Source organism: Rhineura floridana, chromosome 5 (assembly GCF_030035675.1).
Source record: "Rhineura floridana isolate rRhiFlo1 chromosome 5, rRhiFlo1.hap2, whole genome shotgun sequence".
NCBI lineage: Eukaryota > Metazoa > Chordata > Lepidosauria > Squamata > Rhineuridae > Rhineura > Rhineura floridana.
In genome coordinates this window covers 187,168,053-187,188,703 of record NC_084484.1, presented here as the reverse complement: position 1 = coordinate 187,188,703, position 20,651 = coordinate 187,168,053, and the positions used below count along the sequence as shown (strand labels likewise).

General features: G+C 43.9%; 1 protein-coding gene across 12 annotated transcripts in view; it reads right to left on the bottom strand.

Annotated features, from left to right (window-relative positions):
- Nucleotides 1-20,651, bottom strand: part of STIM1 (stromal interaction molecule 1) — a 160,243-nt gene that overhangs the window by 48,815 nt on the left and 90,777 nt on the right. For all 12 annotated transcript variants that reach the window (XM_061629239.1, XM_061629237.1, XM_061629236.1 and 9 more), the window contains one exon: nucleotides 12,296-12,410. In XM_061629239.1, coding sequence (XP_061485223.1) covers nucleotides 12,296-12,410 — 115 coding nt within the window. The remainder of the gene's footprint in view (nucleotides 1-12,295; nucleotides 12,411-20,651) is intronic.

Below are 20,651 nucleotides of genomic sequence, written 5' to 3'. Positions count from 1 at the left end.
ATATGCAGAACATGTCATAAAGTGGGATTGGAACAAGATGAAGGAGGTGTGAAAACTGGAGGGAGAAATATCAATAATTACAACAATCCTTTTAAGTTGAGACCTATCCCAGTCTGCGTCTGTGTTGGAATTGCTTTTAAATATGTTCTTAAACCTTTTTTAAAATGTTTTTAATCTTAGATGATGTTTTTAAAGCTTTTTTTAAGAAACATTTTTAAAGATGTTTTGTTTTAATGTGTTTTTAAGTTTGTCTTTATGATGTTTTAAAGTTTTTAGTGCTTTTGTTTGCTGCCCTGGGCTCCTGCTGGGAGGAAAGGCGGGATATAAATCAAATGATAAACAAATAAACAAATAAATAATTTAAGATATGCAGATGATAACATACTACTAGCAGAAACCAGGAATGATTTGAAACGAATGCTGATAAAAGTTAAAGAGGAAAGCACAAAAGCAGGACTACAGCTGAACGTCAAGAAGACTAAAGTAATGACAACAGAAGATTTATGTAACTTTACAGTTGACAATGAGGACATTGAACTTGTCAAGGATTATCAATACCTCGGCACAGTCATTAACCAAAATGGAGGATAAAAGAAAAATCAACTCATTTGAAATGTGGTGTTGGAGGAGAGCTTTGACCATACCATGGACTGCGAAAAAGACAAATAATTGGGTGTCAGAACAAATTAAACCAGAACTATCACTAGCAGCTAAAATGATGAAACTGAGGTTATCATACTTTGGACACATCATGAGAAGACATGATTCACTAGAAAAGACAATAATGCTGGGAAAAACAGAAGGGAGTAGAAAAAGAGGAAGGCCAAACAAGAGATGGTTTGATTCTATAAAGGAAGCCACAGACCTGAACTTACAGGATCTGAGCAGGGTGGTTCATGACAGATGCTCTTGGAGATCGCTGATTCATAGGGTCGCCATAAGTTATAATCGACTTGAAGGCACATAACAACAACAATATGATAACCATCCTTACCCTTCTCTCTCGCTCTCAAATGTAAGACTTCAACAGCAGCAACAGCTCAGCCAGTAGTGAAGGCCTACAGTGCAAAGGGGCTTGGATTGAAAGAAGGTAGATTGCAGCCTACTGCTGGTCAATGGGGGGAGGAAGAGGAGCTCCTCATTCCTGCTGTGTTCTGAGAGGGCTGGAGAAAGGCACTTCTTAAGCAGGAAGACCTACTCCAGGTTCACTTAAGATGGATCAGGGGGGGAGGTTGAAGGGTGAAGTGAGGAAGGATGTGAGAATGAGATAGGAGGCTGCTGTAGTCTACCCTCTCTCCATTCAAGCCAGCTCCCTATCTGCTCCCCTATCGCCCACCCCCAAGCCTGGCCTGGCCTGTGTAAATATTTCAACACAAAAGTTATTCCTTTTTAAAGTTTTGGCCTTGGCAAGAGCCAAAGGAAACAGGACTCATTCTACACAGCAATTATAGCCAAGAAGAGGGGAGGGGCAGGGAAGAGAAGCTTAATGAAGAGCTCTAATAGAGCAGGCTGCCTATCGGCTGGTTTTCTTCCTGCATGGCTCTCTCCATGTCTCAGGCAGATCTCTCCCTAGCTTAATCTCAGCCACCCGAAACCAAGAGGCTCTTGAGCCGAGAGCACCAACGGCACTCTTAACAAGCAGGACGCACACGATTCAGGACTTCCGGGAAGGGTGACTTAGCCTGTGCCTGCTTTTGAGACGGGCTCCTGCCTCAAAAGAAGCTTATTCAGATATATCAGTCAGATTTTTTTTTTTTTTGACTGATTAAACTTCTCCCGGGTAGGGAGAAACGAAGAGATTAACCTCAAAGCCTATTTTTGTTGGGACGACCAGATCTCATTAATTTATGGGACGAGGTCCAGCCGACGAAGGTGGGACGGATTTTCAACAACAAGCTCTATCTGATAAAGCGAACGTTCATCTTATCTTCTAAGAGAGAACGCACTAACAGGCAAGCACCCTTCTTTCTATATTTTTCTTTTACTTGACTTAAATTGTTGCTGTTTAAAAGAGATTTGCCAGATTGATCGGTTTTTGACATCTCACTGGGGAGCCATAACTTCTCTCTGCTACTCACTAATTAATAGCTTATCTCTGTTTTTGTTGCAAAAAGCTGTCCTGGATTTGCATTCTAAAGATATACACAGAAGAGGGATTTCTATTCCAGATTTTTATTTTGAAGAATATTATATTGTCTGAGACTACTCTCTTTTTGGTCTATTTTATTTTGACGAATCTGTTTCCTGACGACCGCCATTAATTGTTTCGATCCTGGGAACTGCATTTTGTTTACTTAAGCATGGAGAGATAAGGCTGTCTGCTCTGTTTATACTGTGATGTCACCAAGTTTGGAGTATTAACCCAATTGTTGCTGAAATAAGAAGTGGTTTTCCTATATTTTTCTTTTAAAATGGCAATTAAGAAAGTGGCTGAGAATCTGGAAATAACCATGTTTCAGAAAATAATGGATGAGATTGAGATAACGAAACAAAACCTGCGACAGGGTTGTAAGGAGCTGAAAATTGAATTGAGTAAAATGAAGCAGGAGATTAAAGATATAGGGGTCCCTGTGAGAGAGGTGACCCTGGAAGGGGTCCCTGTGAGAGAGGAGACCCCGGAGATTGGAACAAACGTGGAACAGGAAAAAGATTTGGAGTCTATGGACTTTAGAAACAAAATCTATTGTTTGGAGACACAGGAGATTAAAGACATAGGGGTCCTTGTGAGAGAGGAGACCCTGGAGACTGGAACAGGGGTCCCTGTGAGAGAGGAGACCCTGGAGACTGGAACAGGGGTCCCTGTGAGAGAGGAGATCCCGGAGATTGGAACAAACGTGGAACAGGAACAAGATTTGGAGTCTATGGACTTTAGAAATAAAATCTATTGTTTGGAACTCAATGTTATCTCTGAAGAAATTAATGAAGATTCTAGAGATAAAGTTATCAATGGCATGGATAATCTTCTGGACTGGATTGATGTGATGGAGCCCAATATAGAGAAAATCTATGGAATTAACTGCAGCCATGTGACAATGGAAAAACTTTCAAGAGATGACCCAGTGTATTTTGAAAAAAAGAACAGAGATATGATTTTACAGCAGTATTTCAGCAACCTATTCAGAATGGATGGCAAGAAAATATTTGGGATAGAGGTAATTCCCATCAGACTCTTACTATATGACTATGGCTTTGACAGCAAGATTATTATGGAATACTGATAATGGAAGATTGGATACTGAAATTACTGGACTTAACAAGACTACTGAAGATGGAAGATGGAAAATGGAACTAATAGGGATAATAGAACAATGGCTACTGAAATTACTGAACTTAACAGATTCTGATGTGATGGATTAATTGAAATGTTTATTTTGACTATGGTTATGACAATAAGATTATCATAATTAGTAATGAGATGGATTAATCGATATGCTTATCTGGAAAAAAAAATTGATAGATATATTTCTTAAAGAATTGAAACCTCTCTTTGACTTTTTGTGGAAAGAATAAAGTAATGTTTATGAGATTTGATGATTAAGTAAGATAACTACTGGAGGAAAGTGATTTTATAATATGACTTAAGAGACAGGATTGTTATATATTATAGACTTATAACTGATTTGATCTTTGACAAATGGGAAGTCAATATTTTACTCTTTATTTTTTACTTTTCTTTTTTTTTTTCTTTTTTTTTTTTTGTTTAACTATTTTTGATTTTGTTTTTTGTCTTTGAATGTTTTATGATTTCGTCTTGTATGTTTTATGAAAATCTGAATAAAAATTATTGAAAAAAAAAAAAAAAAAAAAAAACAAGCAGGACGCACACGATTCAGAACTGCTCTGAGGCCTTCCTCTCTACTGTATCCCAGCCTGCGTGATATTCACCACAGACGCATCTTGCAAGATGCCCTGACTCTACATGCATCCGTTGCTAATAAGCAAAGGCGAAAGGTGGAGAGCCAATGGAATTGACTGGCAGGTTTAAAACAAACAGAAAAGCAGGACTTGGCCCCACAGAGCCTTATCAACTGATGGGACTCTCAGCAGGGCTCCTGCGAGGGTGACTGGTATGCGAGTGGCTTTTCAAAAGATTAGCTGAACATGGGCCTATGAGTGGCTGTTGATCACAACCTCCAACAGTGCAGCCTCTGCCTCCACCGATGGCGTATATCTTGGAAGCCAGATGAGAGGGACTAAAACAAGTGATGGACGGTGCCATCACATCTCTTGGGAGCTTCCCAAGAATCACAGAGGCCTGACCAGCGCAGGCAGAGACAATGCAGAGCCAGATGGTCCTCTGCTCTGAGCCCGCATGGAAATGGTCATTTCCTCATTCTGCATGCCTGTCAGACCTTGAACAGCAGAAAAAAGATTACGGATTAGAGAAGTATGCCAGCTGGGGGGAAACCTTCGGCTTAAACTCAGCTATTCCCTCACTGGGTCTGACTGTATTATTCTTTAATCGTTGGCAATTCATTACCTCCCTGTTTTGCTTGATGAAAAAGTTCTGCCTGACACCAAACCATGCAGATATCAGCATGTTTGCCAAAGAAAGCTGAACCAATAAAAGACCTTGCTGTTCCCATTTTGTATTTTGCCACCACAATATAATTGCTTAGGCTGGTCTAGTTATTCTGGCAAGATTAGAAGAAGCTCTTATTTCTCCTTAAAGTAACCAGCAAAACCATGCAGAAGAAACTTTATCAGGAAGCTCTTTGTGGTATTAAATTAGACAAGACTTGACACGATGGAAACCAGACGGTTGAGCCTGCTCTGTTCCTTCTGCCTTTGACAACCCTCATACAGTAAGACACCCAAAGAAAGCAGAGGTGAAAATCAGTCCTGAAAAAGCAACCTTGAACTGGCAAGGAGCAGGACAAAACAAAGAAGAAGTGTGGGTGGTTAAACTCACAGTGCAGTAGTTAAGCATCCAGCATACCACCCACCCACTCACACACACGTAAAGAGAACAGGGAATCTCTGCTCCTTAGGCTGAGCACTGGGACTCTGGGGCCTATGCTCACAAACAGCAGAAGATCTGTGTGAAAGCTAGTCCACTTCAGACTACAAGCTGACCCTATTAGATGCTTCTTCATAGAAAAAAGTACTGAAGGAACGTAGCCATGGGGACAGGCACGGCTGGATAAAGAACAGCTATATGAAGGTCCAGGTCCAAAGGGGTCATCAACACATGGCCACCACATGAGTGGATTGTAGGGGACACTTTTAAGCAGGCTCCGACGCCACCCAAAATTGCTTCCAACTCCAACTCCACAGCCCTGCTTTTAAGGATGGCTTGTTCAAGTTTTCCCCCAAATAAATTGGGGCAAGACAGAGCCATGCAGATGCCCATAGCTGCAGCTTTTATTTGGAGGCAATGTTTATTGTGGGAAGTTGCTTCAAGTACAAACCAAAGAAGTAGTGATCACCTATATGGAATATGTTAGTGTAAAACAAGGATGGGGACCACCTGCCCTCAGGCTGGATACAGCCCATGGAGTATCCCCACCCAGCCTGCAGCATTTTCTCCTCTGCCGCATCCCCCAGGCTGACTTGCTGGAGAACCCACTAGTTTGAGGCAGCAAACACTGTGCACGTGTGCCTGGCTTTCAGTGCAAATCCCCTCCTGGTCATTTCCTAGCTATCCACTCAGTTTGGCTCTCTTTCTTCTACAGGAGGACTGGAAAGCTCCCTCTCCAGTTTCAAGCTGTGCACCTGCACCAAGCTGCTCACAGGACAGAAGGATCCTGCAGCAGGCATGTAGGCTGCAAGCAGCATTCAGCAAAGCCTGCCTCTTGTTTGTTCAGACAAGTTTGGAGGCAGATGCAGGTGGGCGGGGAAAGAATAAGCCTCAAACAGCAACAGTCTGGTGGCAACTTGGGTTAGAAGTCATGGTATGTGTGTGGCGAGGAGCTTCTAGCTCACTGGCTTACCCTGCAGACCCTAAAATCCAGCCAGAGGAGGTGTTCATGCAACATGAAAGAGATGGCTTTAAATAAGGTAAAGTAACTGCTAAGAGGAAACTGTCCTTAGCTGAATAACATTTCCATCCTAAAGTGCTGAAGTCGCACGTAGCGGGATGGAACATGCTAGAGAGACTGCAAAAACCAATCTCCTCTGGTCAGAAAGAAGAGGCAGGTTAGAATACTGGAAAGAGGCTGAATCACCTTTCCCTTCAAGGAGGAAGACGAGGTAACAGTGTGAGAGAGAAGCTTGCCACTGAGTGCAGCCTGTGGGGTATGCACACTGACACTCTCCCACAGAGCCCTGTACAAGTGATGAACAATTAGCGTCATTCGAAGGAGGACGCCCAGTGAGGTAGTACCACCAGGCGACAGAATAAAATAAAATCAATAAACAGAACTTATTGAATTAATACGTAGACCATATCTAAAGAGAACAAAATAAAATACACTTGAACACTACATAAAAGGAAAATATGTTTACATAAAATATACCTAAAGGTATATTTATTAAAAACAATGAGGAAGTATAGCCATCCAAACCTGCAAAGCATGTCAGAAAAGTCTGGCTGTGTTGTGGTTCCATGTCGTATGTTTATGATGCAGGCATGTATGTGGGTGGCAGGGAAGGAAGAGGGAAAGAAGGAGGCCTAGGCCAGGCCATGGCGTATTAACAGGGTCCTGAATGGAATACAACAACTCATTACTTCTTCACCAGCATTCCACCAGGGTATTAGTGAAGGAAAACCAGCTGTGGAGGACCTACTGGAAACCAAACAACATCCCCTCAAGGCTTCCCTGTAGACTTCTGCAGCTGTGAACATTGCAGCATTTTTGGTTTTCAAGAACACACTTGTAAGTTACATACCATAGAAAAGAAGGTTATTCTTCAACCTATAATGATGCAACTGTCTCAGACCAGGATTCCACAAAGCCTGAGATGATCCTTTGTCCTAATAAAATTAAAGGTAGTATTGACACATTTGAAACGCATGATCAAATGGTGGTCAATGGTCGTTTTTCTCAAATGCAGTGGTCCATGCCTGGTTAAATACCTCCATTGTTTGGCAGCTGAGCCAACCATGATGGTTGTGAACAACCTAAACAACTTCTGAGCAGGCCTAGTCTACAGCTGATCAAACCCTGGGAAAAGCCTAGACATATAGCCAACTTGCCTGGAATGTCAAGAGAGGCAGCCTAAGAATGCGTAGGATCTGCCATTGCTGACACGGAGAAGTATCCATCTCTATGGATGGATACTAAGGCTGGGTTTTCCTGAACTGCACTCAATTTAGCGTACTTTGGAAAGGAGTGGCAACATAGCCACCGAGGCACCTCCCAGGCAGTTGTGCATTCTGGTGCTAAGGAGACTGAAATCCACATAAATTTAACTAATTCATTTGGAAAATGAATGTATTGCTTCTCTCCCAGTGGTTACATTTCAGAATAAAGGAGCATCACATACCCTCAGACTGCTCAAGCACAGCAGCAAATGTCCTGTGAGGGTGCTGTTGGGTTCTATTTATTATTTATTTATTTTTAGATTTATATCCCGCCCTTCCTCCCAGCAGGAGCCCAGGGTTCTGCCTCCCTCCTGAGAAGCCTCCGCTCTGACTTGCAAGCAAGTGCCTAGTCCTTCACAAACAGGAGAGGGTCTGGCAGCAATGTTTTGAGACTGCGAGCTGAACCTTTCTGCTATGGGGAAAAAACTGACATGCGCACGATGACTAGACTTGGCAGCAGCCAGGAGAGATTAACAAGGCAACAAAGGGAACAAGAACCAGAAGCGCCAGGGAAGTGTCTGTTGAGTGTGGCAAGCAAAGGATGCGCGGCTTTATCTAGAGGCACTCAGCACCCACCACACACCTTGTGGCTACTTGCAGCACTTCTGAAGTGCAAAGGGCATTGCAAGTCTTCTGTCCTCACAACTACCTTGTCTGAGAAGCTTCCATGCTGGGGAACAGATACTCTCTTGAACTGTCCCTGTGGGCAGCAAAACAGGGGCAGCTGAGTGTCAGTTCAAAAAATGTGGGTGGGGGGTGGGACTGGCTTGCTCTAATAGCATCCCGAGGAAGAGAACCGAGTCAGAGATGGGCAGATGGGGGGCACAGGATCCCTTAACTCCCCCCAAGATCAGAATGCTTAAGGGCTCAAATTTCTTTGAAAGTAAATCTTCAGAGAAGTGGATTGATTTGGGGGGGGGGATGAAAACTGCTTTCCTTCAAACCTATTGGATCCCTCCATAAGGACTCAAATGGAGAAGAGAGTGGAGCTTAAGCTTAAGAGTGTTCTGGAACAGGAAGGGTGAACGTTCAACCAGGAATGGGTGCCCGGTCCCATCCTGAACTCCCCAAACCTCTTCACCCTCACAGGCTGTAATGCTCTAGTTTGGGACTAGAAGACAACTTTGTGCAGCCAGCACTACAAGGCAATCGCACAAAAACACTAGCCTGCAGAGGTGCAGGCTAGGGGAGCAGGAACTGACCTATCTAGCTGTAAAGCTCACCAGTCTCACACTGCTGGGTGGAGGAAATCCTGGAGTGTCTCTCCCCCCACACCCCATTGTGTGTGTACCTGAGCCTGCACTCTCCCCCAAGGCCCTTCAGGCAGTGCAAAAATCGACAAGCCCCAGCAATCCTCTTGACGTTGGAGTTGGTGGAGACTCTCCCCACAGCTGTACTGGGCTTCAGGAGTTCTCAAAGTCCCTCTGAAGTGCAGCACAAATGCTCTCTCTCTGTCACACACACACGCACGCACACATACAGACACACAAAAGCTCCACGCTCAAGAGGAGGTCCAGGGGCTGCGCTGGCCACTTTGCACTTGGCAGTGCCTCCAAAGCACGTCACAGTTATGGGGATGATACACCTCCTCCTCCCCAGCTCCAAGGTAGGCAGGAATGCTGGGGCTTGACACACTCACTGGAGGACAGACAGTAGAGCATCTGCAATGCGAATCCCCCAGCCCAGGGTCTCAGAGGTCAGCTACTAGACCTGGCAGCTGAAGCCTGAACTTTGGCAGGTCAGAAGGATACTGCTCTTTTCACCAGGCACCAGCAGGTGGCCAGGCTCCTTGTATTTATGCCAGGGCCACACTGCATGCCATGCTCAGGCCCTGATGGGGCACATGCCTGTTCCCTTCTGCCCCTGAAGGCTAAGCATACCCAGTCCCAGGGAGCTCATAATGCTAAGCCCAGCCTCAGGGCAGAAGGGCTCCTGGGTCAAGTCCTGGTGCCCCTGTGTGGGCACACTGCTAGCCATTCCTTTATGGAATCAATCCATCTCTTGTTTGGCCTTCCTCTTTTTCTACTCCCTTCTGTTTTTCCCAGCATTATTGTCTTTTCTAGTGAATCATGTCTTCTCATTATGGGTCCAAAGTATGATAACCTCAGGTTCATCATTTTAGCTTCTAGTGATAGTTCTGGTTTAATTTGTTCTAACACCCAGTTATTTGTCTTTTTTGCAGTCCATGGTATCCGCAAAGCTCTTCTCCAGTACCACATTTCAAATGCGTTGATTTTTCTCTTATCAGCTTTTTTCACTGTCCAGCTTTCACATCCATACATAGAGATTGGGAATACCATGGTCTGAATGATCCTGACTTTGGTGTTCAGTGATACATCTTTGCATTTGAGGATCTTTTCTAGTTCTCTCATAGCTGCCCTCCCCAGTCCTAGCCTTCTTCTGATTTCTTGACTCTTCTCTCCATTTTGGTTAATGACTGCGCCAAAGTATTGATAATCCTTGACAAGTTCAATGTCCTCATTGTCAACTTTAAAGTTACATAAATTTTCTGTTGTATTCTGTTCAAAGGGTTTTCATGGTAAGAGGTATTCAGAGGTGGTTTACCATTGCCTTCCTCTGAGTCTGGATGCCTCTTAGTCTGGTGTCTCAGCTTTGACCATTCCACCTTGGGTGCCACTGCTAGGAGTCTAGCCTCTTGGTCTAGACTCGTGACGGCATTGCTCTCAGCTTCTTCAACACACTCAAACCCCCTCACCATGTTAAGGTGTGCATCCTAAAGGGGGTGCCAATGTCTAAAGAGCCTAATTCATGAGACTCCTAAATTGTGTGGATGTGAAGCACATGTCTGAAAGACTGCCTCCTTCACTACAGACTCTCTTGGGTGTTGAGATCAGCAGAGGGAGTTGGAAGCTTGGGGGGGGATGGCCTGGTACAGGGCATTCTCTGTGGCAGTTCCTAAGTTGTGTCACTCCCTCCCCATCGAGGTGCTTCTGGCCACCTCACTGTACAGCTTTAGGTAAATGCTGAAGACACACCTCTTTACCCTGGCCTTTGACACCTGAGGTATATATTTTTAGGAGCCACCCTATTTGGGGATTCTGGATGTTTTAATTGTTTTTAACACTGTATTTTAAGGTTGTTTTAACCTGGCCTGGGATCTCTGGGTGAAGGGCAGGCAATAAACCACTTTCAGGCGTTTGAGAATGAGACTGGAAGACAGCCTGCAGGGGAAGAATTACAGGAGACCCCACGCAACAGTGAGTGAGAGGCTGAAGCTCAGTCAAAGAGAGGCAATGAAATCATGCCCCACAATAAGAAGAGAATAGTAGCAGTAGTAGTAGTAGTAGTAGTAGTAGTGGGAAACTCCCTGTGTGGGACTGAAACCCAAGATCCCTGCTGTCTCCCTGGAGAACGTATTAGTGATGTGACGGAAGGGTTGCCATCACTCATAAAGCCTACTGACAGGTATCCCTTTTTCTCATCCATGTGTGAACGAATGATACTGCCAAGCGGAGCTACAAAGAAATCACATCAGACTTTGAAGCTCTGGGAGGGAAACTCAAGGACTTTGGGGCCCAGATAGTTTTCTCGTCCGTTCTTCCGGTACTTAGCAGAGGAGTACAAAGGGAAAGAAAAATACTCTGGGTGAATGACTGGCTATGAAGGTGGTGCCAACGCGTGAGATTTGGATTCTGGGACCACGGGCTACGCTTCCTGGAAGATGGACTGCTGGTGATGGGTTGCACCTCACAAGGACTGGGAAGAATGTGTTTGGCCGTAGCATGGAGAACTTCATCAAGAGAGCTTTAAAGTGAATCCTAAGGGAGAGGGAGACATAAACTTGGCAGAAAAGACTAACAAAGGCTTGTGGACAGTAAGAAGAACTGAGGGAACGGCTCTAATAGGGCCAGTAATAGTCTTCAAAAAAATGTAGGAAGGAAGCCAGGCCGTAAATCGCATGGTCTTTGATGTCTGTATACTAATGCCCAGAAAATGGGAAACAAAATGGGATGAACCTGAACTCTTCATTCAGGAGGGTAAACATGATTTGATTGGTGTAACTGAAACTTGGTGGGATGACTCCCATGACTGGAATACAGAGACTGAAGGACATAACTTGTTCAAAAAGCACAGAAGGAATAGAAAGGGAGTCAGAGTCACGTATATGTTTAAAATATATATCGCTACACAGAAATACATGAGGATGAGCTTGGTAGCTCCACTGAGAGTATCTGGATTAAAATTAACAGGGCAAGGAATAAAAGGAACATGGTGGTTGGAGTCGACTACCGACCACCCAATCAAGGAGAAGACGAGAATGTAACTTTTGAAAAGGAAATTGCCAATGTTTCGAGGAGGCATGATGTAGTAGTAATGGGGGACTTCAATTACCCCAATATCTGTTGGGAGACAAACTCTGCCAAACACGGCCCCTCCAAGAAATTCTTGACTTTGTTGGAGATAACTTCCTCCTACAGAAAGTGGAGGAAGCAACTAGAGGATCGGCTATCCTGGACTTGATTCTAACCAACAGAGATGACTTGGTGGATGAAGTGGCAGTTACGGGAACTCTGGGGTAAAGTGAGTTACATTTGAGTTCTTGATTTTAAAGGAAGCAAAAGCTGAGAGTAGCCCTATGCGTACCCTGGACTTAAGGAAAGCCAACTTTAATAAACTCAGAACAATGGTAAGTAAGGTTGCGTGGCAAGCAACCCTAATGAGAAAAGGAGTCCCACATGTGTGGGAGTTTCTAAAAGAGGAAATTCTAAAGGCACAGTGGCAAACAATTCTAACAAGGAAAAAAGGTGGAAGACAACAGAAGAAGCCAATGCAGCTTCACAAAAAGTCTGGCAGAATTTGTTCCTGGCAAGTCCATGTTGGCTTCTAGTAATCTCTGCATTGGCCACTCTGTTGGATGAACCTCTCTAGTGCTCCATTATGATTCCAACCATATCATCAGGACCACAGCAACCCAGCCCTCCCCAAATCTTGACATCTCTGCAGCAGGTGGCAGAAGAAGAAAAGAGAACCAGCCCCCATTTTCCTGTGAGGAACGCACAAGCCATAGGGCCACCATGCTGGGCTTACCTTCAGATGCCTTCCACGCCTTCCAAAGGTCTTCAACGCTAATGTGCTTATCCTCCCCATGGAAGGTGCTATGCTTGACTGTTGGGTCATGGTAATTCAAGTCCTCTCTCAGGAACTGGAAAAAATGCAGTGCCAAGTCAACCAGTTGCACAAAGTCATGCACAATGGATGTTCTCATTTGAACCATTACTGCAAGTCAGAGGTGAAAAGTCTGTTGGGTTTGGGCAGGGGAGACCCAGATTCAAAACGTCTTCCAGTTATTAGGCAAGGAACTCACCCACCTCACAGGGCTGCTGAGATAATTAACACCAAAAAATCATGACTTGGTACACTGTTATTAAACTGCCAGTCCCAAAGGAAGGGGGGGACCTCACAGTTTACTTCCCACCTTGTAAAGAATCATCCGTTTGTTTCTCCTTTCTGCTTGCTGTCTTATCAATCCACAAGACCGCTTGGCCCTTATGCTAGACTGCTAACTCCTCCAAAAAGCCTTTACTTCAGGGGAATTTTTGAAAACACAAGGGTCATGCAGTGTGCAACAGACTGCTTCGTTTTGCTTTCACTTTTACTGATGCTGCCCCTCACAGCAGAGACGGACCATGTTTTAGTGGCTCTGCTGCCTTGTAACAAGGTGCTACACTCGCTGTTGCTATGCAGACCTTTACTGAGGCATAGCTGTTAACCTGAGTGATGGGCTGGGCTGTCCCCATTTGCAGGACCTTAATAATCAGGCCATTGGCAGAAGTGCAACTTAGCTCAATAAAATCATGTCGTCCTGCCCCCACCCAATCACCAATCAAACTGCTTCAGAGCTTTGCAGAGAAGCTAGAAAAAGGAGGCAGCATTTTCCAGTATTCCCATCTGGAATGAAAAATTGCTCCATACTATCCACATGGAGGCACAAGCAGACACACCACAGATCTGGTCAGCAGGCAGGAAAGGCAAGAGACTCAAACTGACACCCCTCTGAAGAAAAGCAAAGATAGGAATGCCAGAAGCGGAAATCCATTCATTGTGGGCAAACTGCAAATTCATCTTTGTTGCTGGGTGGCTAATAATAAACTGCAGCATCACCTCCCTAAGCCGCCACTAGAACAGACTGAATGGTTGCATCTCTTTTTCCTCCAAAGTTCTTAACACTTGCCAATTACAAGCCTACTCTGAAACTGACAGCTGTGAAGATGGAAGGAGAAGGAAGGCGGCCTGGCATCCGAAAGGCAAGCAGTCGCAAGAGCAGGCTCTCAAGTGTCTCCCAGCAAGCCACCCCCAGCAAGCCATAAAAACCATACCTAAGCCTTCTCAAGGTTAAATTAAGGCAGGCCGTTTAACGGGCGGCAAAGAGAAGGCAGAAGCTGCATTTGCATTTCTCTGTTCAAAGATCCAAAAATGTCTTCCTAGCTAGTCACATCCTTGTTTAAACCACTTCTAGTCACATCCTTGATTTCCTGAACTAACCAAACGCCCAGAAACTTTGCATTCAGGTGGGTTTTCAGCAAAAGTGAAAGATATCTCCTGCGAGGCTCTACTGCCTGCATCTTCAGGATTGTCATGAGTTACAGACATACATTTTCCTCCAACTGCAGACTCAGATACCAGTTATATCTAAAACTCAAAGAAACAATCTCCTCAGTTTACACAGATTGTATATTTTGGACAAATCCCATTCCAAAAGTATTACGAAAAATTCTTCTTCATATCATGCTATTCTGAATGAAAACCACACTATCATCAAATAATTACATACATTTTGCAACCATTGATTTAGAATTGTTAGCAGTCACTAATTGCACAAAGTATCTACCCTGGCCCAAACAAGACCATAATTAATTAATTAAAGGAGCTTAGCCTGAAAGCTTATAAAACTTATTTATTCATTTCTGAATATATTACTGATAAGGAAGTAACTGGTTTACTGAGGCACTACCATTTATTTATTTATTATGGGGTTTTTTACAAAATTTATATACCACTTGATTGTAACCAAACCTCTAAGCTGTTTACTATATTAAAATTATCAATAAAACAGTTAAAAACAAGTAATTAAAACATTAAGAGACAATTAAAATCAGCAATGAACTAAAAAGAGACTGAAACACACGTCTGAATAGGCTTGCCGAAACAGAAGTGTTTTAAGCAGGGGCCGAAATGAATACAGCAAAAGTGGTGCCTAATGTCAGCAGGCAGGGAGTGCCAAAATTTGTTAACAACAGTACTAAAAGCATGAAGTGTGCTGAAAAATTTGTAGGCTGCCATATATTTACAGCTGAAAACCAGGGTGAGGCTACAGTGCTTTGCATAATAGAAGAGCTATATTTATGGGCATTCATGAGAACACCAGCAACAACAAGTAACAAGGACTAGCCTCACACGCCGTACTAAACAGACGCTTTGAAAGAACCTTCTGTTGAAGTCAATGGGACTTCCTGCCAAGTTATTGGTGATCATGGTGCAAGAAGGAAGCTTACATGGGCAGTCAGTGTGGATTAGGGTTAAAATCCCAGTTTAACTCTTGACTCAGAGCATCCCTTCAGCAAGTCACCATCTCTCAGCTTCATTTTTTAGGGTGACAGGAAACAGCTGAAGAACATTTTGCTCATGAAATGTACATTACAAACAAAGGATCTTGTGGCTCCTTAAAGACTACTACTACTACTACTACTACTACTACTACTACTACTACTACATTTCTATCCCACCTTTCCTCCAAGGAGCTCAAGGTGGCATACATGATTCTCCCCATCTCCATTTTATCCTCACAGCAACCTTGTGAGGTAGGCTAGGCTGAGAGACTGTGATTAACCCAAGGTAATCCAGTGAGTTTCATAGCTGAGTGGGGATTTGAACCCTGGTCTCCCAGGTCCTAGTCTGACACTCCAACCATCACACTGACTCCCTAAAAGAAACCTTTAAAAAACCTCAGAAAGTTTGTTCAGTAGAATATTTATATCCTGCCATTTGAGCCAAAGCTTTACAAGGTGGCTAATAACATTAAAAACCAAACACATAACAATGCAACAACTAATGCATAACATCTCAGAGCAACTGATGAAGTGGCAAGTGTTAACAAAGTACTCAGCAAAACAAATCCCTTCCAACTTTGGGGGTGGTATGAGGAAATGCCCTTCGTGAGCAATACAACCCCTACCCAGTATTTTAAAAAGATCAGCAAAGGGATGAAATGAACGTGTCCTGGAAGAGAGTCCCAAAGGCTCAGGGGCACTACTGAGAAGGCCCCATCCCGGGTAATCCTCAAAACAGTGAGGATACCTGGCGGAGCACCTGGGCGGAATATCTTAGAAGAAGGGAGATATTTGTATGGGAGGACACCGTCCTTAAAGTTAATTTCAACTATAGTGACAGAAGCTTTCATGGGCCATCACTCTTTTCATTAAATGCATGAAGTGGTTACCTAACTGGGTAGGGATACGTACACACACCTTGATTACAAAGAGGAAGGTTTTGTAAAAAAAAATAATTAAAGGAAGCGAAGACCAAAGGGCAAGCAGTGCTATACAGAAGATGTGGCACAGCAGAGAGTGGAATTCATATGCACCCAGAATGCAGTTCAGCATTAGTGTGACACTCCACCACAGCCCAACAAGCAGGCCGTGGAGATGAAGGTACCAAGCAAGATCAGTAGTGTAAAACACCTATTCAGGGACCATTGCTTGCTCAGGTGAGCCAGGAACCAATGGATGGTGCTGCCTACATCATCGTAGCAGTAATAACAAAAGCCGCTAATTGCAAAGGGCAGGAGGAACACCTCCCTGAAGTCAGAAGAGTGCTTGAGCTGCGAGCTGCAGCACTCAAGAGATGCTGCCCAGGGCATCCTTTTCCTGGAACGCCTCTCCCCTTTTTTTGGCTGGCAGGCAGGCAGGCAAAGAGGCCCCTGACTGAGGCAAGTTTTGCAGCTACACCGCCTGAAAAGAGGGATTAAGAGAATCTGTGCAGTCCTGTGACATTCTCAATGAGCCAAGTCCATAATTAAAAAAATAAAAATAAAAGGAGGGGGGGAATAAACGTTCACAGGATGCTCCAGGATCACTGCTGATTAAAGCCACTCCATGTGGCCAAACCAGGGGGCAAAAGCAAAGATATGCCCTCCCCGCATATAGCCTGTGACCTCCACAGGGAACACGGCAATGTCATCTGGAGTGGCCAATGCATGTAGTTCAGAGCAGCCGTGATCTCCCCTAGGGATGTAGGTGGGGGGAACCAGCTGTTGCTCAGTATATTTAGCTCAGGAAGGAAAAGTGATCTCCCGTCGTCCGCCCTCCTTCACCACAGCCCTCTGAAAACCGGCTTCCACTGTCAAGTGGAACTGGAGCACTTCTCCAGGAAGGAGACAGAGTCCGAACTCGACTGCGAGAGATGGTGGTTCCTCTGCTTTCCCAGGAGGTAGAGTGCAAGCCAAGCCAGAAGCCAAACCTTCTGGCCCCTTTGGGGAAAGGCCCCTTTGGGAGTGATACTCTCAATCTAAAGTTAATGTAAATGTACTGCCTTCAAGTCGATTCCGACTTATGGCGACCCTATGAATAGGGTTTTCATGAGGCTGAGAGGCAGTGACCGGCCCAAGGTCACCCAGGGAGCTTCATGGCTATGTGGGGATTTGAACCCTGGTCTCCCAGGTCGTAGTCCAACACCTTAACCACTACACCACACTGGTTAGCCCAGCACATTTGAAGCACCGGACTGTGAATGTGCAAAGCACACGCACACATTTATTTATAAAAATATTTGCATACCACTATTTCATTAAAATATCAAGTGGTTTACAACACATTAAAAAAACAACCACCATAGAATTAAAAAAAAATTAAAATACAATAAAAACGAAGGTCAACTGTTGTGAAAAAAGCATCTTCTTAATTGCCTGCCTAAGTCTGGCGGAACAGAAAGGTTTTCAGCACATATATACACAAAGGCCCACTGCACATGTTCTGGAGTAATCCCAGTGGTGGAAAAGCATGTCGTTAGCAATGCTCCAATGGTGACATAACCAGCTCTTTGTGGAGCATGGCATGAGAAGCCAATGCATGTTCTCTTCTCAAAATTCAGGGATACTCCTGAAAACAACATACAGGGTCCGTAAAACCATGCCTTTGTCATATTGTTAAAAAGAACTATAAAAGCTGTATAACATTTGCTAGGTGCAGTAAATATATAAAAAGGTAAGTCAGTCCCTGCCTGCAATCTCACAATCTAATAGAAACAAGAAATAGAAAGGAAAACGTGGTGAGGAGGGAAGAGGACAGCAGATGTTCAAGCAGCACTGCATAATTTGTTGTTTTGGCAGGTGCTAATAAAGGGCTGCAACACTTAATGAGTAAGCCTTAATTAAAATCTTTTGGTTATTAGATGGCTGAAAGCAATTTTATCTGGCAACCTTGAAATTACTGAGATGTGAAGATATTTTATTGCTTTTACTGTTTGTTGATTGTCTCTCTAGGGTCTTTTGGGAAGCAGGGTGGATATAAAAAGCTTAATATTGATTGATTGATTGACTGACTGATATCCCACCCTTCCTCCCAGTAGGAGCCCAGGGCGGCAATCATCACCATCCCCTGCGTAACTGGAGTCACTTTTTCTTGGAGGAAATGTAGGATATAAATTTAACAAATAAAGTAATTTTTTTAAAAAATGTTTTCTTATTGAATAATAATGGATGGCAGGCACCATTGTGACCCATGCCTGCCTCCACATGAAGACCAGAAACAGGCCTCTAATGGGAGCACTTTCCCTTGGGGTTCTGGGGTGCTCTTTTTAATCACAGGCACTGCCACGACTTCTGAACTCATGGAAAACATATCTCCAAAGAGGGAAGCATCAAAAATGTGAAGGGAAGCATTTCCATGTTGATGATGGCCTAAGGTTTTAAACAGGACAGCTTAGCAAAGCAGCGAAGTGTTAAGCAAAAGATGTTAAGAAAGGCAAATGATTGTCTCTCCTCAACTGCCAACTATCCGGAGCTCTTGTGACTGAAGTTAGGAAGAAGCGTCACTTGTAAGGTTTCTGCCCTTGGTCTGACTAGAGACATGCAATTCCTAGTACAATGCTAGCCACATCCCATGCTCAGGCCTTGTATTTTATGTCAAAGCTTCGCTCAACTTCCTTTTGTTTTCATGCCCAGTTCTGTGTTTGAAAGTCAATTCCTCAATAAATATAACCCGAGTTTAGAATATCTGATGTTTTAAACTGAGTGTTTCCTTTGGTTTTGCCTAATGCCCCTTCAAAGCCCTAGAGCACATTAGTATTTATGCTCTGAGGGAGCTATGCAGGAACAGAGACATGATCCAACAACAACACAGAACTGAAGAAGCAAGATGCACAGGCTTCAGAAGTTATAAAAAATTCCATGAATGTGGCTCCAGGTTTTCCCTATATCTCTAAAATTATTTTAAAAGAACAAACTGAGGACCGGGGGGGGCAGCAAATACCCCAGAATTAATGACTTGTTAGGTCTTGTTAGACTTGAGAGCCAGTGTGGTGTAGTGGTTAAGGTGTTGGACTATGACCTGGGAGACCAGGGTTCGAATCCCCACCCAGCCATGAAGCTCACTGGGTGACCTTGGGCCAGTCATTGCCTCTCAGCCTCATGAAAACCCTAGTCATGGGGTCGCCATAAATCGGGATCGACTTGAAGACAGTACATTTACATTTAGGATTTGCCCTATGCTGAGTCAGACTATCAACCTCAGTCCATCAACCTCAACACTGTCAACAGTAACTGGCAGCCTTAGCAGCTGTCCAGGATTTCAGACAGGAATCTTCCCTGCCCTTCCAAGGCGGGACCCTCGTACCTTCTGCATGCAAATCATGTACTCTACTACTCAGCCGTGGCTGAAAGCTGGTTTTGCTTATTCTTGACATCTGAATATTAAGACATTGCCTCAGGATTTGGGAAGGGCAGTGAAAGAACTACATCAGATCAAGTCTGGATCTTTGACAAAGTAAAGATTGGGTAGGTATCTTGCAAATGACAAATGCTGGGGGAGAGAGAGAGAGAGAGAGAGAGAGAAGATCCGTCAACATGCTCTGATACAGCCTCTGCTCATACTGCCTCAACTCCACAAGATAAAGACTACTGGAAAAATACTGCTTCTTATTCTGCACAGAATACAACCCATCTGCATCATTTTGCCTAATGAAAGGCCCAGAGTACTTAGTTGAATCAGAAGGCAGAGCCAAGACTAGGGTAACAGTCAAGGCTCACATGTTTAAGCATGTCCGACTTCAGACGCTTCTTCTGGGAAACTGCCCTTCGGCAACTAAAGGAGGGATGAGAAAGTTCTAAGTGCACATTAGTGTTGAAAGCACCAGGGGAGAAAATGTCTCAAAAAAAACATAAAACCTGAGAAGATGTTGCGCTCAGACAGGCTGTAACACACAGTGGGTAGGACAGGTAGCCTCAGATGTGGGAAATCCCTTGTTTCCAAAGAGACAGTTGAGCATACTGGCACTCAGCCACAATGGAAGGGGCTCAACTTGCACTATGCATCGTGAAAGAAGAGTTCTCGGCTGTTCCTGCAGCTCCAGGTCAAAATTCATACTTTCCCACAAACATTTATTTGCATAAAGGCAGGATCGGAAAGCATGTTTTAATTTTTGTGTGGTTCTTGTTGTATTATAACTGTTGTAAACCACTTTGATATTTTTTATGAAATTGCAGTGTACAAATATTTGTATAACAAATCAATAAAGATAAGTATGATAGTCCACATCTTGAGGCTTATTTGGGAAAGGAAGGTTCTTAATCTGAGCTTCAGAGATGGTGTTGGTTTCTTTAAGAGCTCTAGGGCTGGGAAAGATCCCTTTCCAAGCTTCTCTGGCCATGGGAAACCCTTCTAATGATAGCTTTTTTGGGGGGAGGCACTTTTTCAACGATTACTTTAACATGGCTATGCAATGGCAGGTCCCCACCAGCTCACTCCAAGTTTTGCAAACCTCACAGAGTACTTAAAAACTGGCACAGAAATGAAGTGCCTACCACCCCAACACTAAAGACATTTATTTGGAATTAAGACCACTTATTTGATCTTAGTGGAACTTCCAAGAACTGTGCTTAGAATCGCAAGACAAAACTTACATGAGGAAATGGACAACTGATGCAAAATGTAGCTACTCAGGAGAGGGGAGTGTTTCTCTTTCAAAGGGAGATTTACCATTTGCTCCTGGGAATAATTAGCTTTCCTAGAGGTGCTTTCATTCACCGCCCTGCCCCTGGGCCACCATAATAACTTGACTGGCACCAACTTTACCACAATTTCCCTGTGCTAGCTACAGCTATTTGGAGAAACATTTCACAGCCAGTTCCATCTTGGCCTTTGACCCACCACCATCACCCCACTTCCTCCTC